General features: G+C 38.4%; 1 protein-coding gene across 3 annotated transcripts in view; it reads left to right on the top strand.

The window, feature by feature from the left end:
* The window catches only part of cadpsa (Ca2+-dependent activator protein for secretion a), a 215,638-nt gene that overhangs the window by 143,015 nt on the left and 51,290 nt on the right, over nucleotides 1-21,333 (top strand). Inside the window, exons 17-20 of one of the 3 annotated variants that reach the window (XM_040115542.1) lie at nucleotides 1,672-1,740; nucleotides 7,137-7,243; nucleotides 11,768-11,924; nucleotides 17,114-17,255. In XM_040115542.1, the coding sequence (XP_039971476.1) occupies nucleotides 1,672-1,740; nucleotides 7,137-7,243; nucleotides 11,768-11,924; nucleotides 17,114-17,255 (475 nt within the window). Of the gene's footprint in view, nucleotides 1-1,671; nucleotides 1,741-7,136; nucleotides 7,244-8,916; nucleotides 8,926-11,767; nucleotides 11,925-17,113; nucleotides 17,256-21,333 lie in introns of all 3 variants that reach the window. The other 2 variants (XM_040115544.1, XM_040115543.1) reach the window with 2 other exon arrangements.

The following is a 21,333-nucleotide window of genomic DNA, read 5'->3' on the forward strand; positions in this document are numbered from 1 at the left end:
CTGATTCATGGTACACATTCCTCAAGGACAACAGTACACTGACCACAGCTTAGGAGAGAAGGGACTTAGTGCCCTGTATGGCACTTGTGGATTTAATCATAGCCCTGGAGTCTAACCACTGAAAAAAAGATCAGCTATTAACACAGTTGGCCTGGGAAGGAAGCTATTTACCAGTAGCATGGAAATTGTGAGTGAGTGCAGGGGAGTTGTGTGTGACAAGGAGAAGCACAAAAAGTCACTCATCTACATGGTTAAACTCTTCATACTGATCACATCTTCACACCACACCCAAAATCGGAGGATCCCGCAGCCGAATCAGAAGCGCAATAGAAAATTTCTAAAAAAATGTCATCAGTAAATTGTATGAGCAGCACTAATATTGTTTATGGTCTCTTAAAAATAAAATAAAATAAAGTAAAAAAAATATGATATGCATACTACCCAGTTAAGATTTACTTTGTCTATACTAGATAGGCTGCATTAGAATAAGTCTTGTTTTGTTGTGGTATGTCATTTGGAACAATAAGAGTTTGTTATTCTGAACCCATGATTTGAAAGTTTTCTTTGTTCAATAAATGAAATTCTGATTGAATGTTTTACAAATTTTTGCTTGGATTCCTTGATACGTTTAATAAATAAGTAAGTAAGTAAGTAATTATAATTGTATGCATATATAATATTTTTCATTTTTCAACACCGGCTATTCTGGTAGAGGCATTAAATGTATGATAGAATAGAAAAAGATGTTGTTTTATGTTTGTATGGCACTTTGCAGGCAGTACATTTTACTGGCATCATTAACTTCCTTAAAAGGTCTGATAGTAACTTTCAGTCCAAAATGGCAGTGGCGTCGCTCCATTGCTGTGTGCTGATGATGCTTTTACTTCTTATCAGTGTAAGTTCTTTGCTTCACATTCATGCTGCAGCCACAGCTCCATATACTGTACTTGCGTGCCACTGCCAGTAAGCTCTGCCAATGGTCCGGCCCCCAAAGCAGTGATTGGACAGTCAATTGTTCTTCATTTTGGCATCGGTGATGCATCCTCCTCTTAAAAAGAAAAAACTCCCTCTCAACTCCTCATGCAAATTAATCACAGCGCTTTGTATTTTGTTTTGGCAAGTATGTGCTGCACTCTGCTGGACAACACTGAAATGTAATACATCACTTTGTTTTCAGTGTTGTGATTTGATTTAAGTGTGGCATGGAAAATTCATGTCACAATTAACAATTCATTCAGGAATTAAAGGAAAAAGGTGAAATAACTTTCAATTTTTCCTTTAGTTATGACAGCAAATGCATACATAAAAGCGAATAGGAATAACAATGTATATTGTATTTCACATTATTTCTTTGTTTGATTTTTTTTCATTTAAGCATTTAAAATCTTTCATAATACCACATCTTTTTTATTAATTTGCTAATAATACGTTAGGATTTCAAAATGATACATATTGCACCTTTGATACAATTCATTTTAGATTTTAATTCAATGATCTAATATGTTTTTATGGCATGAAATTTGTGAAATTGTAAGATATTAAATAGCAGCACAAAAAGTGCAGGAATGGGCCTCAAGAACCTCATATCGGTCAAACCCTAGTCACCTCTGTGCTCATCCATTCTGACCCAGGCCTTTCGCATGCCTCGGTATCCTCCCTCTTTCTCTATAGGGAAAAAGAGAGAGATGTATGAGCATCCTGTCTTCTGCTTGGCGTCTCAAGTGATGGATTTAACCATTCGTGAGTACCTTCCTCATTCCCCAGCCTCACCCCCCACCTCTGCACTCTTATTTTTCTCTTACAACCAGTATGCATAACCAACCACTACAAGCGACCTCACATTTCTGTCATCCTTTGGTTTCTTTGTATCTGTTGTTTGTCTGTAAAGTCCACTTGTTTTAGTTTCTTGATATGTTTTAAGCTCAATTTGCCTCTTAGCCACTCAAAACACATTCTGATCTTTCCGTGAACTTGTCTGTGATGCCCAAACCACCTGTTCTTTGTATGTGTGTGACTTGAATGCATTTTTACTTTGCTTTCGTGTAAATCCTCTTAAGTGTTTAAGATCATGGTACATTCAAACAGGGCACCCACATCCTCTAGTTATTTGAAGGGTATTTTATTCATTTCTCGGTCCTTTGAGTGAAAGATCTTTGGCCCCAGATTAGACGTGCTGTCAAAGCAAAGGTCACACACTCCCATTGCGAATATGCCTCTGTCTTTGAATAAAACACTATTAAATGCTGGTATTGATGTAGTAAAAATTATTTGAACAGGTTCATATGCTTTTTTCAGATTTTCCCATATAGGATTTTAGGTCACAGTGAAGATGTTTTGTGTCTTGTTTCTTACTTCTTCTGACTTCTCTTATATTACAAAATGCACAAGAAGTAACCTTTGGCTCAGAGGCTGCTGATATATGCTGTGTGCATTGATACTGAAAAGTCAATCTAATCTTTACCTTTATTTCTGATTCCTGTTTTCCATTACCTCTGCTTATACTACCTGTACTGAATGATCTCTTCTCTCACACCCTCTACCTGACACTTTCCCACCTCTCTCTACCTTCTGTCCATCCTTGCAACCCATTCTTTTTTTCTTTAAATTTAACTCATACTCAGTGGAGAAATCTCAGAAAAAACTGAAGGATCCAGGTGATGTTGTACTGTATGTCTAACCTCTGATGTTCCTGAACAGAAAACATCCAGTTTACCTTAAACCATATCACCATAAACCCTGTCACAACCTTCCTGATGCATTGCTCATTTAAGGCACAGAAACTTTATAGGATGTTTCAGGAACGTTGTGACAGCATTACCCTCCCTTTTGTGGTGTTTTTCATTGCTCTGAATCTCAGAATCAAGATGGAACCTTTGTTGAGACTGACTAGATCCTGCAGAAATTGGAAAAATAAGTAAGAACTATCACAAATTCAATTCAAAAAGTGTGGTGAAAATTTACAGTGATTTGCAGTGATTTGTCTGAACTGCATCTCTCTCATAATGTCCATCCTTTAAAAAGCAAAGGAAGTGTTTTAACATAGAAAAAACATAACAAGAGAGCAGACAGAGTGCAAGCATCCAAGCATGAAAGAAAACACTATTTGCATGCTTGGCATGTACAGAATTTCAGTTTTAGAACAGCTTTTTCTTAAAGAAGGGCATACAAAAGCATGTTTGTTAATAAAGAATATTATTCCGGATGGAAAATGAATATAATCTGAGTGAGAATCAGTGCCCATTCATCTCTGTGTGCCCAAGGTGGATATAGCTTTATTCTTCAACACAATCACTGTGCCGTACAATGCCACATTTTTCCAGTGCAGTGTTTAATGATAATAGCCATCACCATCTAAACCTGAGCTGTTGCATCTCAGGTTAAAGGATAGGTTCACAATTATCAAGTCTGTCTTAAAACATTCATATGGGTACCAAGCTATTGTTTTAAGAAAGACTTGAAAAATTGTGAACCTATCTTTTAACATAGTGAAGCTGTCTATTTGCTGGCCTAATTGTATCTGACAAAACTGAGTCCATGAGTCCATTATACAAAATAAAAGGTTATACAAAATATAACTTTGTAAAAAAAATAATTGTTCCTTCATTTCCAAAACCACTCTTTCAAATTCTGATATAACAGCTCTGGCTTGACATACTAGATCCTAACAATCCCCCTTTGAACCAGCACAAAGTTCAATTCAGTGGAGGCTTTCAGCCATGTTAGCATGACTTAAGCTCCACCAAGCAATCTCCCATCATCCTGCTGAGCTGTCCGCAACATCAGCGGGCCACAAGAGCTCTGCTATTAGGTGGACTGAGCACAGTCATGACTCTGACATGGCCAATTGAAGTGTGTGTATGTGTTCTTATCCAACAGAATGATGGTGCTGACTGGACCATTATACACCCACACAGACACACAAACACACACACACACACACACACACACACACACACACACACACACACACACACACACACACACACACACACACACACACACACACACACACACACACACACACACACACACACACACACACTGTGGTGTTTTTCATTCCTGAAATATATGTGACACTGTCTTTTTATTATGCGCCTCACCACAGAGTTCAGGAAGAGTTGGAGCTGAGCTACTGATATATTTTTTATAAAGCATAATTCATACACTAAATGCAATTTCAAAGTGCTGTACATGTATTTAAAAGAAAAGAAATAGACTTTAAAAAAGTGAATCTAAAAGATAATGTAAAATAACATTTGAAAAAAAAATTACAAAATAAGAGACAACTGTGGGGGAAGATAATTATAATTCAGAGTTGGATCACAATTTAGAATCTCTGATATGAGTAAGTAAGTGTGGCCCACGGTAACTAATTGAACCCTCACGAATCTTAATCCTTGGAACAGCAAGCAATTTAGTTTCAGAGGATCTTCAAGGTCAGGCAGTCTCATGTTGAACACGCAGGTGAGAAAAATGGACAGTACAGTTGTAGATATGATAAAAGCATGGATCAAGTTTCCAATGCTAAAAAGTTAGCCTTTAAAGATAATCTCCATTTCCCTCAAACACGTGTCCAGGAAAATGTAAAAATGATATAGAATTGTGTTATGTTCCTTGAGTGTTTTACGTTTTTATGTAGAGGAAATCATGTTTTTATTCATCTCTGATTTGCCATAATTATAGAACTCAACCCTCCAATCCATTCAATTCAATACAATTCAATTTTATTTATTTAGCATCAAATCATAAGAGAGGTTATCTCAGGGCACTTTTCATGTAGAGCAGGTCTAGACTGTACTCTTTATAGTTATATTTACAGAGACCCAACATTCCCACATGAGCAAGCACTTGGTGCTTGCTCAAACCTCTTCTTAAAAGCAAGGTTTTTTAAGAGGAGGTTTAACTACAGCTAATTTAAAGGACTGTGGTACATAGCCTGTTAATTAGGAAAGATTGATTATATCTAGTAAAGAGGTGCTAACTAAGGGTAAAACTTCCTTAAGCAGCCTAGTTGGGATGGGGTCTAAGAGAGAAGTTGAATGGTTTAGATGAAGTTGCACAGCTGTTTCTAAGGTAACTGTGTTTCCATCAAGTCTTCCAACCTAAAGGATCATATAGGTTGTTTGTCCCTGCCCTTGGATACGACCCGTGCGAACATACCAGCGGCAGGCGTACCGGACCTTTGTTGTCATGGAAACAATAATAAACACGTGGTTAAGGTTGTGGAACAATCATAGTTTGATTTAGTTAAAGCACAAAAACTACTTGGTGAGGTTTAGGAAAAGATCGTTTGGGTTAGAATAAGTACTTCCTTAATGTTAGAGGACCTTTGTCGCTATGGTTACAATAATAAACACGCGGTTAAGGTTGTGGGACGATCATGTATATAAGAAACAACTTTGCCCAGCGGTTTCTTGAAACAAACAGTAGTCTCCTGTGTGAAAGTCTTGTGTTTTTTCAACTCATCCACCCCAAACTCCTCCTAACACAGACTTTGTTGCTATGTATACTGGGTCACCTGACTTCCTCCTTTGCTCTCGTCATAATTACTATGGCCACTGTTGCCTAACAATAAAAGGTAACAATGGGTCGTAATAAGCTGCTTGCATGGCGACCTATGGGGTTGTTTTTTTACAGGAGGGCAGTCTCCTCCAATCCTACCAGGTAAAAAATACAGTCTGTTACATCCTTGTTGGTTGCTTTGTATATAATGCATTACATAATGGACTTCATTCTAGCTAGCCTTTGATATGGCGAAGATTTATTACAGAGCTGAGCCCTCAGAATTATAGCACATTCATAACACTTTATCGCTGCAGACAGAAACACAACACTGCACCATTGTGGCTGAATTGAATCTGAAACTGATTTTAAAAACTGGTTTAAGTGAATTGATTCAAAGTGCTAAATTTATCCACCCTCCTCTATAGGTAGGAAAAGTTCCAATCTCCAATAATATGAGTTTTACTTTTAGAACTGTGGCCATCCAATTTAACCCTGGTAACTTCCCTGCTACTCTATTGTAACATGGTTTCCTGATACATGAGAATAATGGATAGACTGGCGGCACTCTGCTTTATGTCACGGTGTTCCTAATTCAGAATCCATTATCTTCTATATCAGAAAGCTTTGGAATGCATTATCATGCTTATATCATGGCCAAAGCTAGGCTCAGATAAAATTGCCCATGTGTAGTTAATGCCACCAGGCATCTGTAAACTAATCAGAAACAAGTACATTTTCTAGCCGTGGTATAATTTCGGTCCTCTCACGGAACATACTATGGGCATAGTGGGAAAGTCAAAATTGAGATGCAACTTCACCACCTAAAAGGCAGAGACTGTGGAGATCAGCACAACATTACCACCACATTACTGCATGATGAGTGTTGAGTGTACATGCTGTTTACATCCCTTATCATGCCCATGTTTTCTCTGGATGACGTCATCACTGTTCTGTCACAGTGATGGAGATGTGACTCATTCACTACATACCACAGGCGATCACTACTTCCAGTCACCCTACTTAGTACCCATGGGGATAGTGTTGATATCAAAAATGCTTTAGCTATATGTTGTATAGTTGAAATTGCAGTATAACTAGGGCTGAGTAAAACATGCAATGTGTTTAATGTTGCACATGAATGTTGCCTCAAAAAAATGTGGCAGACAATTAATATAGTTATGATTTAAATCAGCTAAAATCTGAACTTAATTGTCACTTTTCAGCGCTACAAGCACAAGACATTTTTAGTCCATGCAAGTATTAAGGTCTGGTACCCAGTCCTAATCATAACAAGTTGATGTTTCATGGTTGTATTTTTGATATGACCATGAGATTGTCCCAGCGAGTTAGGCAGAGGCTAGAGACTGGACTAAGGAAGCAACAGCTATATCCAAAATTTGTGAGTGACTTAATCCTTTAGCTCCAGTGTTTGGGAGTAAGCAGGATAACACGCATGTTGTGTACTTTTGTACAATCTAAATACTGCATCAAAGAAAACACTCTTTTATGTCTCAGACCAGGTATGTTCATATACACTTTAGGTTGCATGCATAGAGTATCAGTTTAAGAAAGAATAGATACTGATCAGACTTGTAGACTGCCCACACTAACCTTTGACCTTTGTGCTCCAGAGAATGTAGGGCGGTTAGTCACTCCTGCCAAAAAGCTGGAGGACACCATTCGCCTGGCTGAGCTGGTGATTGAGGTCCTTCAGCAGAATGAGGAACACCATGCTGAGGTTAGTGTGCCTGTATATGTGCATGCACCTGTACTTACTCTCTCTCTCTCTGTCCCTCTTTCTCTCAGAGACACACTCACACACAAGCCTGTAGTTTCATGGCAGTATGGGCTGGTGGCTGGCTGAAAGAGTAGTGACTGTGGGCAAAGCAAGCAGTAATGAGACTTAAACGGTTGGGCTAATTAAAACTTATGAGCAGCTTGGGTTGTCTTGTACAAGCTATCACAGCTACTGATATATTACTGAGAGCAATCAGCTTCCACACAATAATATCATATATATATCTGAAGTCATCTAAAGAAAAAAAAAAGAAGCTAATTCCATCATCTTAAAATCAAGGAAATGGGTCTCACACCATGAATTAGCATTCAGTTTCAGGGTCATTTAAAGCAGTGTAATGTCTAGTTGCTTAAAAAAACAATTAGAAATATATAAAAATTCTTGTAAAATATTCCTATTATATTTATTGATATATTGTATTTATATGTCAAGATTCTATCCAAATGTATCTATTTTTAATTCATAATATCCTGTTGTGACACATTTTGTCTGTCAGCAGTGAGTTTATGGTATTTTTCTTATATGAAGTCAGTATAATGATACAGGGATTGTCAGTATTATCGGCCATTAGCACCAGTTTACAGCTGTGAAAGTAGAGGCCACATTCTGCACATTTCATACAAAAGATTGCTCAGTACAAGCAATTTTTAAAATTTTTCTGGGCATAGGACAGTATAACAATGACTTGTACATGACATGTTGTTCCACTGACAGGATGCTAGCCAACCAGTGGTCGTGATTTTTGTTTAGAGTATCACTGCTGATGTCGATAACAACATGGCCGATAGCGTATTCCAAGTGAAATCCAAATCTGTTTCTTTAATAGCCTCCAAGCCAGATGGAGGGGCTTGCAAGTCATGGTGGGAAAAGAAAAGTTCCTCAAATGAAAAATGAAAAAAAAAGCAAAGCAAACAGACTTTAAATCTAGAACTAGTTACATTCTTTGACATTAAACTGAAAACATGTGAGCTACAACCAGTTTTGTGACATTTGTTGACCAGTTGGAGGCAATGTAGAAGGGACAATAAAAGCTCGGCAGCCTGTGCAGTGCAACGAGAGCCCCGTGCTGCACTTTTGCTATAGTTTGTGTGGTTGGAAACGTGTGAATATACGTCAAACTCCATTTAGTGTGGAGTATACTGTCAGCAATGGCAAGTGTTTTTGCATCATTTGCAACTGTCATCATACTGCGTCTTATCTAAACAGTGGGCCATGCCTGACACAAAGTAAACACTCTAAATTGTAGGCAAGTTTGTAGTAACAGTGTAGAATTATAAATCTGGTCTGTCCATTTATCACAGCAGAACAGCTTCTCTGTTTATTTGGTAAACACTGAGCTGAAAAGATATTTGAGGTTAAGAAAGAAAATCGTGAAGGCAAAGGAGAAAGAGATGCACTAATGAAGAAAACATTTTGAGTCGGCTTTAGGTTAAAGCGTCTTTAATCTATCCAATCTTTCTGCCCTTTTGCTATGAATGCTGTGCAGTTTACATACATTACTGTAAATCACATTATTTTGTCAATTTCTTATTTAACCAAAACAAAATTGACTTAATTTCTCTGTGCTTTTTATTTCACTTATTTATTTGGTTTCCGGGAAAATGTTTGAACAGGGAAAAGAGGTATGTGATTGTCTCAGTGCCATATGCCCCGTCTCCTACCCTATCCTTACTGTAAGTCCTATGCATGCACTTGGTGACACAGCTATTGTTGTAGAGGATCATTAATGTTTCCCTTCTCAACAATGACCCAAAACCCCTTTTAGCTTGTAATCAATGCTAATTAAGTGCTTGTGGTAGTGCTTGTTAGCTTGTTAGCTAGCAACAGTTTTGCCTTTGGTGATGAGGAACAGAGACAAGCACTTAGGCAATGTGTTTTATTTGTTGAACTCATAAACTTGTGCTCCGAGAAAACAAAATGCAGAGTTGTGACTTGTGTTGAATGTGTAGCTTTTTGTCTCAAAGAATACAACTCTGTACCCTGTTTTCTATAAGTCTAGCCCAAATCATCAGTGAATATACTAACCTGTTTCCTGTGTGTTTAGCCATGTGTCATTTATTCTGCCAAGGCCAGTAAGAAAGCTTGGGGCAGGTGTTATGTCACCGTTCTGTCCCTTAAGGAAACCATTCCTCTCCACTTCAGCACACACAGTGTGCCGAAGGAAATATGAGAGCTGCTTTGTGTGATTAGAGATCACATTATCACTGCCCTTGCAATTCAATAAAATGCAGTATGCTGCTGAAAAAAAAATTGTGAGCACATTGGTAAACTAGCTTATCCAGGGTTAGACTCTAACTCTGGCAAATATTTATTAATTCCATTTTTTTTTATTTTGGTCAGTTCACAATGAAAACACATTCAGACCTAAAGGTTGTTAAAATTCAATGCAAAGAGCTTTTATTAATTTTCACTTATGTGGCTCAAATTATGGTTATTGCTCATCCTATTCACTAGCCCCATTTCTTGCCTCTAATGTAATCACCAATTTTAACTGAAAGACTTTCAATACATTCAACATAGAAATTAGCCACAGTTTTGTCAAAAATGAGAAGTAAAACTATTGCAAAACTCGTTAAAGACATGTCTTTAATCCTCTAAGACTCTTCTGTCCTGCTTCTATAAAAATATTCCTCCTAGTGATAGAAACTGGAAAGACAGAGCCCCATTCATTCCACTAAAAGTTGCTCAAGGAGAGGATATGGAAAAAAGTTGTTCAGGTTTCCATATTCTTGACCCATGATATATTTGACAGCATTTTAGTCTTTCTGGTAAAGCAGGCTAACTACCCACACAATTAATGACATGGAAATAAAATAATGATGTTAATAAAATCTTGGCTCTTGGTACCTTTAAAATATACAGCATGTAGGATTAATGGTTCAAATGGTCATAATTATGTTCCCACAAAAAAGTCCAAATTTACCTTCTAGATAGTCGCATGAAATCAAGCAAGCAGTTAACTCCTTGTGTCTTTGGTGCTTCTTACAGTGTGGTGGAAAAAATGTTCAAGTTGTCTTGTTTCTTCTGAAACAAGACAACTCAGAAATTAGTGTTTAGAAACAGATGTGCACAAAATCTGTTTCTGTTTAATGATGGTAAGAGATTGAGGGCTTCAGTTATCATTCATAATTCACATGATTAAGTTTTCCTTAATTCCTTAATACTTCCTTTGCAATTTACAGTACAACAAAGATATAGTGGCCCTTAATAACATTAAACTAACATCAGGATCCTACCTCAAACCCACTGCCGGTTCGTGAAACCCATCAACCATCACAAGTTTTTGTCTGACTTAATGTGCAGTGTGTCTGTGCAGAATTTTCCACGCAAATTTTTTTCATTTTTGCATCATAGCTTTGGTACAAACACTATCTGCAACAGCTTTAGTTTGGCGGGTGCTAACAACTTTTTTCTTCATAGTTTTACAGCTGCACAGCCCACTAAGTTCATGGAGCTGTGATGAGCAAGCTATCATTTCTGTTTGCCATCTTTGTTTGGGTTAGTAAATGGTGACACAACTTAGCAAACAAGTTCAAATTCTAAATCTTTGAGCACTGCAGGGAATTGGTTTGTATTGATAGGAGAGGGTTGAAAGAGGACTTTTTTCTAGACATGTTTTTAAAGTACTTGGTAAGGTTTAAGAAACATCCTGATGCAATTTTTAAAGTTTTAATCCTTTATTTTTGGTTTATTTCTGTGACATGAGTATCAACACAATTGCAAAAGTCTCAAATGTAAAATGATGATTACATGAGTGGCACTGACTGGAGCCCCCTCCCCATATAACACCACCTCGAAAGACCATGAGTTCATTCACATTACAGTGTTGACAGCTTGATGTGAATGGGCAAACACCATGGATCCTCAGGGGTCCCGCATAAGAAGCCTGGCAAGAGTAGGGGTGCATGGAGAAAAGCAAGTGTTTCTGATGTGCATGAGAGTAGCCTGGTCCCTAACATACACTTCACTGTGTCTATTTGATGGGAAGATATGAGTGCGGCACAGCTCGCTAGCTCCTTTCTTCTGATTGACTCACTGAAGGAGCTGTGGGTGAGTGTTTAAGTAGCTCCCCGCCATGCCTGTCAAGGAGCTGCTGCTGTTTCCTCTGTGGGCCTACCGTGCCCACGCGCTGTTTTTTCTGCTTCGAGTTGTGAAGAATCCTTCCCCGGAGATCACGCAGTGAAGTCGTTGAGGCAACAACTTGATTTCATACTGTGAAAAGTGAGAGCGAAAGCCAAGAACCTTTGCAATAGATCAGTGGTGTTACATCTTCTTTCTTTATGGTAAATGAGATTCGGACTCTGAACTGTAAATTCTTAAAAATGTGCCCACTGGGGAGCACTTATATGGACCCTCTCTATGTCTAATTTGTTTCCTTTCTTTCACTTTAACCCTCTTGATTTTCTTCCACTCCCTTTATTCTGTCTCCCTTTCCTCCCTGTCTTTCATTCTCTCTGTCTAAAGGCCTTTGCTTGGTGGTCAGATCTGATGGTGGAGCATGCCGAGACCTTCCTATGTCTATACTCAGCTGACATGGACGCAGCTCTTGAAGTTCAGCCGCCCGACAGCTGGGACAGTTTCCCCCTCTTCCAACTACTCAACGACTTCCTGAGGATGGACTGTGAGTGGGGAGCTATTAAAAGAAAACATATTCAACAGTCAGTATGGGGACTGAAATCACTGAATGTGCCTGGCAGTTGGTCTGGATCAGTGAAGAACGGATCAGACACTAGGGTCTATATGCCTGATTAAGGTTAAAATGAAATGGAAAGGCAACTGTCCACTTGCCCAGGTTAACATAAATTCTGACGTAATCTCATACATCATGAAATTAATCATGATAAAAAGAACAACAACATGCATTTGACAAACTGAGCTATATTTACCATTTACAACAACAACAACAACAAAAAAAATTAAGTTGAATTTAGGTATTTTCACTTCTCTTTATTTGCCCAAATTTGTCTGCTGGGTGTTTTACAGTCCATTTGCCAGTATACAGTGCATTATCTGTATCTGTCAGCTAGCTAGCTACACCACACACGCTAACCATGTGTGTGTGTGTGTGTGTGTGTGTCTGTGCGCGCGTTCGTCTGTGTGTGTAGTGTGACAGCTCAGATGCACATTATCTCAAAACTTAGCAGGACTCCAGTTCTGTGTTATTTTCCTTCAGTCTCTCTTCTTTTTCCTGACATGTCATGAAGTGGAGTCAGTGTTTCAGCTCGCACAGACATTTTTGCTACAGTTGCACTGTTTAGAACGTATTTGCATTTGTTAGCAGCCAGTGGCATCATTCCGTTGACTTTGTGTGCAGTTGTGCCAGCTGTAATTCTAAAACCTTAATGCAATAATTTCTATAATAATTTCTATAATGTCTAAAAAATGCTTTATCCCTGAAAATCTTAAAGATTCCCATAAGCTCAAAATTCCTTAGTAGTAGAATCAGAACCGGAAAAATAACCAAGAATTGAGATACAAACAGAAAAGTGATTTTTAATTCTTATTTTATTAAATAAATCTTTATAAATGTTCACAGCCAGGAAGCTCATATCTTGGGTCTGTTAGGTTCAACAGTTTAAACCCCTCATTTAGACCAAGTGTATCAGAACCGTGTCTTTTTATATTAAAAAAGATTACATCTATTTTTATGTATTTGTATGTTTGTATGTTTTATGTATTTTTTTTTTTTGAGTAGGCTACAACCCTTGGGGAAAGCTAAACCAACATTGTGACATGCTGCAAAGGGTGTTTCTCTGTGAGATGGGTCCTATTGCTGATGTTTGAGACTATCACTTGAAGTCTGCATGCCTTTTTAGATGTCAGTGCTTTGTGGCATTCCCCATCTTTGTTCACACTGATTTTGTTTACACTTTATTTGAGCTGTCTGTTGTCTGTCAGTAGCCAAGCCCTGTTTGGCATTATGCCATCCAATGCATGACCAAATAGGGCCTTAAGTCAACAAAGTAGCAACACTAACATCCTCTTGTAACCTCATTTATCTACAGCAGCTCTTTATGTTTAAGGTTGTTAAGGTACGTTTATGAACATACAGCGTAAGTATTATGCGAGCCCGTATAGACAGCTGGACCGAGTGAAATAGAAGCATATCTATTCTGTCAGACACATGTGAGACAGATGACTGACAAATGTGGCTGAAACCTCCTGTGTAGACACACCGTTAATGTCAGTATGTTGTCAACCCTTGTTCTCTTTTGACAGTATATCAGGATAAGTTTCGATCAGTGTTTATAACATTTATATTAACCAGCTCTATTTTTGTAAGCAACCACCAAAATCAAGACCATTTCTAATGAAGGTTTACAGCTGCTGTCAACTGCACACTCCAATCTCTCTGAAACATCCCTCAAATGTCTCTGAAATCATTCTTGTCAACATGAGATGCCTACCTTAGGCCTGGAGCGATTTGCATACTGAACTCTGTGTGTGTGTGTATGTGTGTGTGCATATGTGTGTTTGTGTGTGTGTGTGTGTGTGTGTGTGTGTGTGTGTGTGTGTGTGTGTGTGTGTGTGTGTGTGTGTGTGTGTGTGTGTGTGTGTGTGTGTGTGTGTGTGTGTGTGTGTGTGTGTGTGTGTGTGTGTGTGTGTGTGTGTGTGTGAATAGGGCCAGGATTGTCTGCGTGAAGATAATGGTCAGGTCTTGATGCTGGTTGCTGTAGGCCAGTCATCTCTCTAATGAACTGCACGCACTTGCCTGCAGTAACACTGTGGAGCTTTCCGCGGTCCTGTAAAGGATATACTTCACTGTTCACAATGCAGACTCGATCTGCAGGGTGCTAATTGTCCCTGGGGAATGCTTCCCCTTTTCAGTTTGTCAGTTGGGAGTCAAGGAGAAGGCAGAGCGTGGTCCACTCATTCAGCTGAACAGAGATGACTGCAAATAGCTCGTTATGCTCACTTGTTAGGGTCATCAAATTTGCCACTGTCTCATTTGCTACATATTGTCTGTTGTGTGAACATGGCAATTGAAGTGCATAGCAATGGACGTAGCTACACCAGCTGGCAGTTGACAGAGGGACGGAAATTGTACGATGCTGGCAATAATACAGTGACTATAAAAAACAGACCCCTACTGACTGTGTAAATTTTCTTGTGTGCTACAAATGGAGTTTGTAATTCATTGACCTGAAATTGATCCAAGATATGGACAAAGAATCCTTTTCTATCACACCAGCATGTTAAAAAGTAAAAGAAAAAAAAATACAAAAACAAAAATCTCTTTAGCATTGGTTAGACTCTCTATTCCTGTGGGTTCTTACACTGAGGAACAACTATGTAATTCAGGTTTTATTTGTAGATTGCATTGAGACATAATGAAATTATTTTCTTTGTCAGCATTAATTTGACATTTCTTACTAACCAGTCCTTTTCCATAACACCTATATTTATTTCAAGAGATAAGGCTTGTGTTAATCTCTATTATTCTTGTTGTCAACAAATCCAATGCAAAGACCAAAACCAGTAATGCGTTAGTCTGTCTCACGGCCTAGGCACTGGACACTGTAGTTTTTAACAAACGTTACTCAAACAAGAGGAAATAGTGCATTTGATGAGGACATTTTTTTCAGCTGTGAATTAATCCACATTTGTTGCTCTTCTAAATACTGTATGTCTGGCCCCAGGATGGTGTGTGTGAACGTGAGAGTATACATTATGAACTCCATACTAATGTTGAAATTTTTTTTTTTTTTTTTCGTCACTGAGTCCTAAAAATGCAATTTCCCTAAAACAATTTGAAATAATCTTGCATTTTAAACCAGTTTCAAAGAAAATAAGAAACAATATAAGCCAACTGGGCTTGTTAAGATGGAGATTGTTTGTAGTGTGCAACTGTATGGAGAAGAAATGGAAAAATAATATATAAATTAGAAAATAAGAATGACTCAATTTATAATACAGAAATTATATAATTTTGTTATGATAAAAGTTTTTTGCAGTATACTGTACTTGGAAAGATTCAGGCTCTTCAAGAGGGACACCAGCAATTTTTTGTTACACTTAAATAAATGTTGGGACTTTGGAGTCAAATCAAAGCAGCAGAGACTGTGATATCCTGATTTTTAGCCCGTAGAAGGGGTCAAGCTCAAAAGCCATTAAATCCTATGCTTCCCATAATGCGACAATAGCATAATGTGTTAGACCCTCACTTCCTGGGGAATACCTACATCATTCAAACTCCATCCTCTAATTTGTAACGCAGGCATTCAGTTAGTCTGCAAACTCAAACCTAAATTACCCTGATGGCATCACTATACTATGCATAATCAGGGTTAATTTCTCAGGCACAACAAAGTTCCTGCAGAGCCACAGAAGACATTATACAATTGTTTTCACAGGCTGAGTAGTACGCCCCATGATTAGTAACCTGACCTTTAAGCGTAAAATTGGTGGAGTCCCCCTTTAATTTGTATGCAGTAAATGCCAGAACAATGTGTAAATGCAAACGTTGAAGCTCATCATACCAGTGTGCCATCCTTCCTTTTCTGAATCACTATCATTAAACAAAGCCTCAGCCCATAGTGTTATTATGTAGCACAGTATCATCACAGGGTCTTGCAGACATCACAAAACAAACCATCATCAATACCAACTTAAGACACAGTAGAGCCCCCCACTGTCCACACAGAGTAACAAGCGCACACTTTAGCAAAGCATATCATCATGGGGACTTTTCCACAGAAGGTCATCTGCGCTGTTGCCCCACAGCCCTGCACTTATGTAGCAGTAAATAGCCTTGGCACTAGACAGGCGCCAAAGTCGGGCTGCCATTCGAGGAGTTAATGATGTCTAAAGCAGTGGTAGCTGGGCCACAGCAAGCCCTGGGAACACACTCCTGGACACAACACATCTAAGTGGACAGCAGCCGCTCAAGTGGCTAATTGGGAAAGTGGCAATCAGGAAGCACAACAAACATTGCACCTACTGTGTATCATCGACCTTGACTCCAATGCCAGCACACACAAACACAAACACACACATGCTCAGAGGGGGAGAGAAAAACAAAGAGGGAGAGGGAGAGGAAAAGCAGACACACTGCATGGAGCCGTGAGGCATGGCATTAGCACACACTGGCCTCCATTTTATCTCCTGTGGTCTTTGTCAGTGTTGCCTTTTTACCAGTTGGGAGCCGGCGGAGACTGGGCGAAATATGTGTGACGAGTTGAATTTAAAAATACCCTGACACTCCGACCTTTTGTTTAGAGAGATTCAAAACGGGATATGTTGTGTCATACCTGCTAATGAAGAGCCAGTATTAGCCACAAACACCAACCTCCTCTGTCATTGTTCATTATCACCATCTGGGACAGGGCTTTTCTGTTACTCATCTCACTGTCCTTCAGATTTATCTTGATACCCAACAAGCACATGAACACATAGAAGCATAAAAGGCCCCTTGGGATCATGGTAAATTTTTCAAGCATTAGTGACGTGAACGGTTACGCTGCCTATGTACAGTAGATATTTGTACTGATTAAAATTGAGGCATATCTGTTCAGTCAGACATACATGACACAGACGAGTGAATAACATGCATAAAACACCTTCTGTGTAGACCGGCCTTTACCCTCTGCGGTTTTGTTGGCATCAAAATGTGTACGTAATGCATGGAAATAAGAACTTACCTCACACTCGAAAACTTACAAACAGACCTAGTGATTGACGGTACATTTTAACCAAGTGGGCTCTTATCACAAAAGAGACTACCACACTAACTCAGTATTGCCTGCCATATGCTTAGGTGTGCTTTGTCAGTTCCATGTCTTATTTCTTCTCTCCTATGCCTTCCCTCAGATAACCTGTGCAATGGGAAGTTCCACAAACACCTGCAGGACCTATACGCCCCCCTGGTGGTGCGATATGTTGACCTGATGGAGTCCTCCATTGCTCAGTCCATTCACAGAGGCTTTGAAAGGGAGTCCTGGGAACCTGTCAAGTGAGGATTGCTTAATTTACTTTACCTTTACCAATTTTCTTCACCTACAGTAGGGGAGTGTTGTGGAGGATTAAGCCATTTCCACTTTGCACATCTTTAGCTTGGGTTTTGACTCCTCTCTGGCTATTTGATTAAGTATACCTGTGATGAACTGGTAAGGACCCTCTTTTGATTCTAAAGCTGCTTAAATTCTCAGTGCTGGGCATGTCTTGTATATAAACAGACTCAGAACACAACTTTTTTACAGTTGCATGCAAACGTCTGGGCACCCCTGGGAAAATTACATATTTAGTTGATTTTGAAAAGAGGTAAATAAACCACTGCCGTAAAGAGCCAAATGCACTGTTACTATTTTTTACATGGACATAACATTAGAAAAAAATAAAAAATAAACAGTAATTATGGCATGTGCAAAAGTTTGGGCACCTTTCCACTTTTAAAGATTTAGCAATTCTAGAGCTTGAAAAATCCTCTGACTCTTCAAACCTTATGGTTACACTCAGCAACCGTGGGCTCCTCTAATCAACTCAAAGCAGGGAAGGATATAATAAGATATCAAAACACTTGGGCTTGAAATTTCCACCATTCTAAATGTCATTAAGGGGAATCAAGGGGAACTGTCGAAGTCAAGATAAGGTATGGAATACCAAGAAAACTTTCAGATAAAACTGCATGTCTGCTGGGCAGAAAGATAAAGCCAAACTCTCATATGACTGCAAAGGACTTGCAGGAAAGTTTAGCTGACACAGGAGTGGTCGTGCACCGTTTCAGTGTGCAGCTTTGATGCAAAAACAGCGTCTACATGAAAGAGTCATCAGAAGGGAACCTTAGCTGTGACTTCCTCAAAAAAGTCTTAACATCTGGATAACCCAGAGGCATTTTGGAAACACATGTGGACAGATGAAGGTAAAATTGAGCTCTTCAGCCACTTTCACCAAAGGTGTGTGGAGCAGTATTTGGTGAAAAGAACACCTTGCCAACTTTTAAGCATGGGGGTGGAAGAAGCATTAGTATTTGGAGCTTTGTTGCAACCAGGGACACAGGAAACATTGTACAGATAGAGGGGAGAAAGGATTCCACTAAATATCAGCAAATTCTGGATGCAAATATCTTGCAGTCAGTGAAGAAAGTGAAACTGGCTTCTAAAACAGAACCATGATCTAAAGCAGACTTCAAAATCCACCATGAACTACTTCAAGAAACAAAGGCTGAAGCTTTTGGAATGGCCTTCACAGTCCCCTGACTTGAACATCACTGAATATCTGTTGGTAGATCTTAAACATGCTGTGTGTGCAAGACAGCCTAAACGTTTTCTCAGAGCTTTAAGTGAAGGAAGAGTGGGTGAAAATTCTCATCCATAAAGAATAGAAAGACTCTTTGCAAGCCATGTTATCTGGGGGGTTACTAAGTAGTGACTAAGCAGGCTGCTTTGGTTCATACACCAATTACTATGTATTATTTTCTATTTCTTTCAGTTCCTGAACTAAAACTTTAACAGTGCATTAACAATTGAAGAAATGCTAATTTTAAATGTTTACCGCAGGGGTTGTATTTACTATGGGCTAGAAAAGATTTGCATTTGTAAATACAAAGTTACAAGTAGTCTTATGTTACAAGTTTTACAAGTTTTGACCGTCCTTACAACTTAATCTGATTGGACAACAACAGTCCAATCAAAAAACAGAGTCCAATCAGAGGGCAGATGGTTCCATTACCTTCATCTCCACCTCAGGTCCCGAAAAGTATAATAGATTTTAAAGATGGACCACGGCGCAAGCTCTTCCAAGACCCAGGTGGGTTTAATTATATTTGGTGATGCTGGAGAAAATAACGGTAAACATTTAATGTGCTGTATATGTATGCAAACCCACCTGGGTCATGGAAGAGCCTGCACTGTTGTCCATTAGTACAAGAGCAGTTCTCTAAGCAGAACAGATACAAGTCAACAATCCTGTCTAAAAGTCTCTCTGTCTGTGTGTTGTTCTGTATTTGTATTATATTTTTACTCTGCCTATGCCACAGCTTAACATATCATTGGCCATATGTTCAGATCTCTAGAGTCAATATGCTCATTCTAATGCAGCGCTGTTCCATTTTTGTGCTGTAATTCCCTGAAGGACATACAACATTATCAGAAATAAACTCCACTTTTTTTTAATAAAACATTTTTGTAATTTATCACAGTTTTTAAACATATTTTCCTCATTTCTCAAAGATAGACTTTTTGTTCCCAATTGTACCCCTGAATCCCACAATGTCCTCCCACCTCACTATTGTGCCACTAGCACTGTAATTTTCTGTATACCTTGTCTATGATTGTTGAAAATGCAGTATCTTGGTTGTAAATCCAGCAGAAAATGCTTTTACATGTTGTACTAACAGGTAATTAAACAAGGCTTTCCCTGACAGATCTCAGTCATACTGTAACTTTGGAACACTACTGACAATGAAACTTTGTAACTGAAAACCTCAGCAAAGGTGAATAAAAGTATATGTCCAAGCATTTGGACAGCCAAAAAAAAAAAAAAAATATCACAGAATTTCAAATGAATGTTTGAATTTTAGTCTGGCAATATTAAGTTGATCCCAACTAGTTTGAATGAGGGATTGGAAAGAATACAGATTTGGTACTGTATTCAAAATCCATAAAATGTTACTGAATCCCAAATACTGCTCTGTGCCACTCTACAGTTTGCACAGTTTTTTCCACTTCTCCATTTCTGCTGTGTATGCAATTGGGACTCTTTCATAGTTGTGTTTAAAAATCACAGTGAGCTAGGAGAAAGTTTTGGAATTTAGACCGCCAATGGGTGCACAGCAAAATCAGTGTATCTTTAAAGTGTGACTTTAATTTATCTTCAGTTTGTTTGTAACTCATTTGCATCAGCTTTGAAGTAGAATCTCTGTCTTCTGTTTTCTGTTTCTCTCCACAGAAGTAGTACTCTGCCCAATGTCAAACTCCAAATGCCCAAAGTAACAAATCTAACAGTGCCAAGTGTTAACCTCCCACAAATGTCCAGCTTTTTCTCCACCCAACTGGATGACAGCTAAGTCTGAGACATGCACACATGTCCTTGGCAGGAATGTAGCATCCAAGTCATATGACCCCAAAGCAGAATTACATATAGCATCCAAAACATTTTACTTTTATTAAAATAAATAAATAAATAAAATGTCCATCATGTACTAGAAGGGTTGAAATCAATAATACCATTTAACAAAGAACATAAGGTTTTTATAATGTGTCCCATGCATATTTATATCTTTGCAAATATCTCTGCAAATTAACAGGATGTTTGTACTCTAAATCACTTAAATTAGTTTTAAATCTATAATGTCTTTTTTATAATTAGTTTTATTTGGATTTATACACATTATAAGGGTAGAGAACCTGTTGCAGCTGTTTTGAGGTCGAACAGTCCATTACTTTTGTCATAGAATAAATTTATAAATTAGGGAACATACTGTAAGTGATTAAAAGTGAGGGCTATTATTAAAAGCACTATGCATATCTCAGTATACACTTTATTCATCATCTATAGCACTTTAAAAAACTTGAGCAAAATGTTGTCTGCACCAACAACAGGGTTCAAAGGTGTAAAAACTCCCTCCAAAGCTGCAGCATCTCACAGAGTGTGAGGGTGTCACCACAGCACATCCATCCCTGTTTCCTCATCTGGGAACTGTTGATACACATTCAAAAATACCACCCCTGAAGTTTTCATTGTAGAAAATGATGAGAGCTGCATTTTAACCTTCTTAATATTTAGTAACTAATACACTTCCCAAAGAAAAGATACCAACAGAGATGACAGACTTGTTTCATTTGTGGTTTCCAAGAACGGGAGAGTTGTAAGAAAAGCCTAGACTAGCTGAAATGACCAACTAACAAGTGTGTGGTTTTACTATTTGATTATTTGTGGATGTATAATTGTCTGTTTCATATTTATTCAATTCATAATGCTTTTTCCATTTTGTTAATCCACTTAATTTATACCATAGATATATTCTTTTTTAAATCTTTTCTTTGTAGAAAAATCTTGTACAGATATAAACAAGAGTCAACAGCCATGCTAGC

The sequence above is a fragment of the Xiphias gladius genome, chromosome 21 (assembly GCF_016859285.1).
Source record: "Xiphias gladius isolate SHS-SW01 ecotype Sanya breed wild chromosome 21, ASM1685928v1, whole genome shotgun sequence".
NCBI lineage: Eukaryota > Metazoa > Chordata > Actinopteri > Istiophoriformes > Xiphiidae > Xiphias > Xiphias gladius.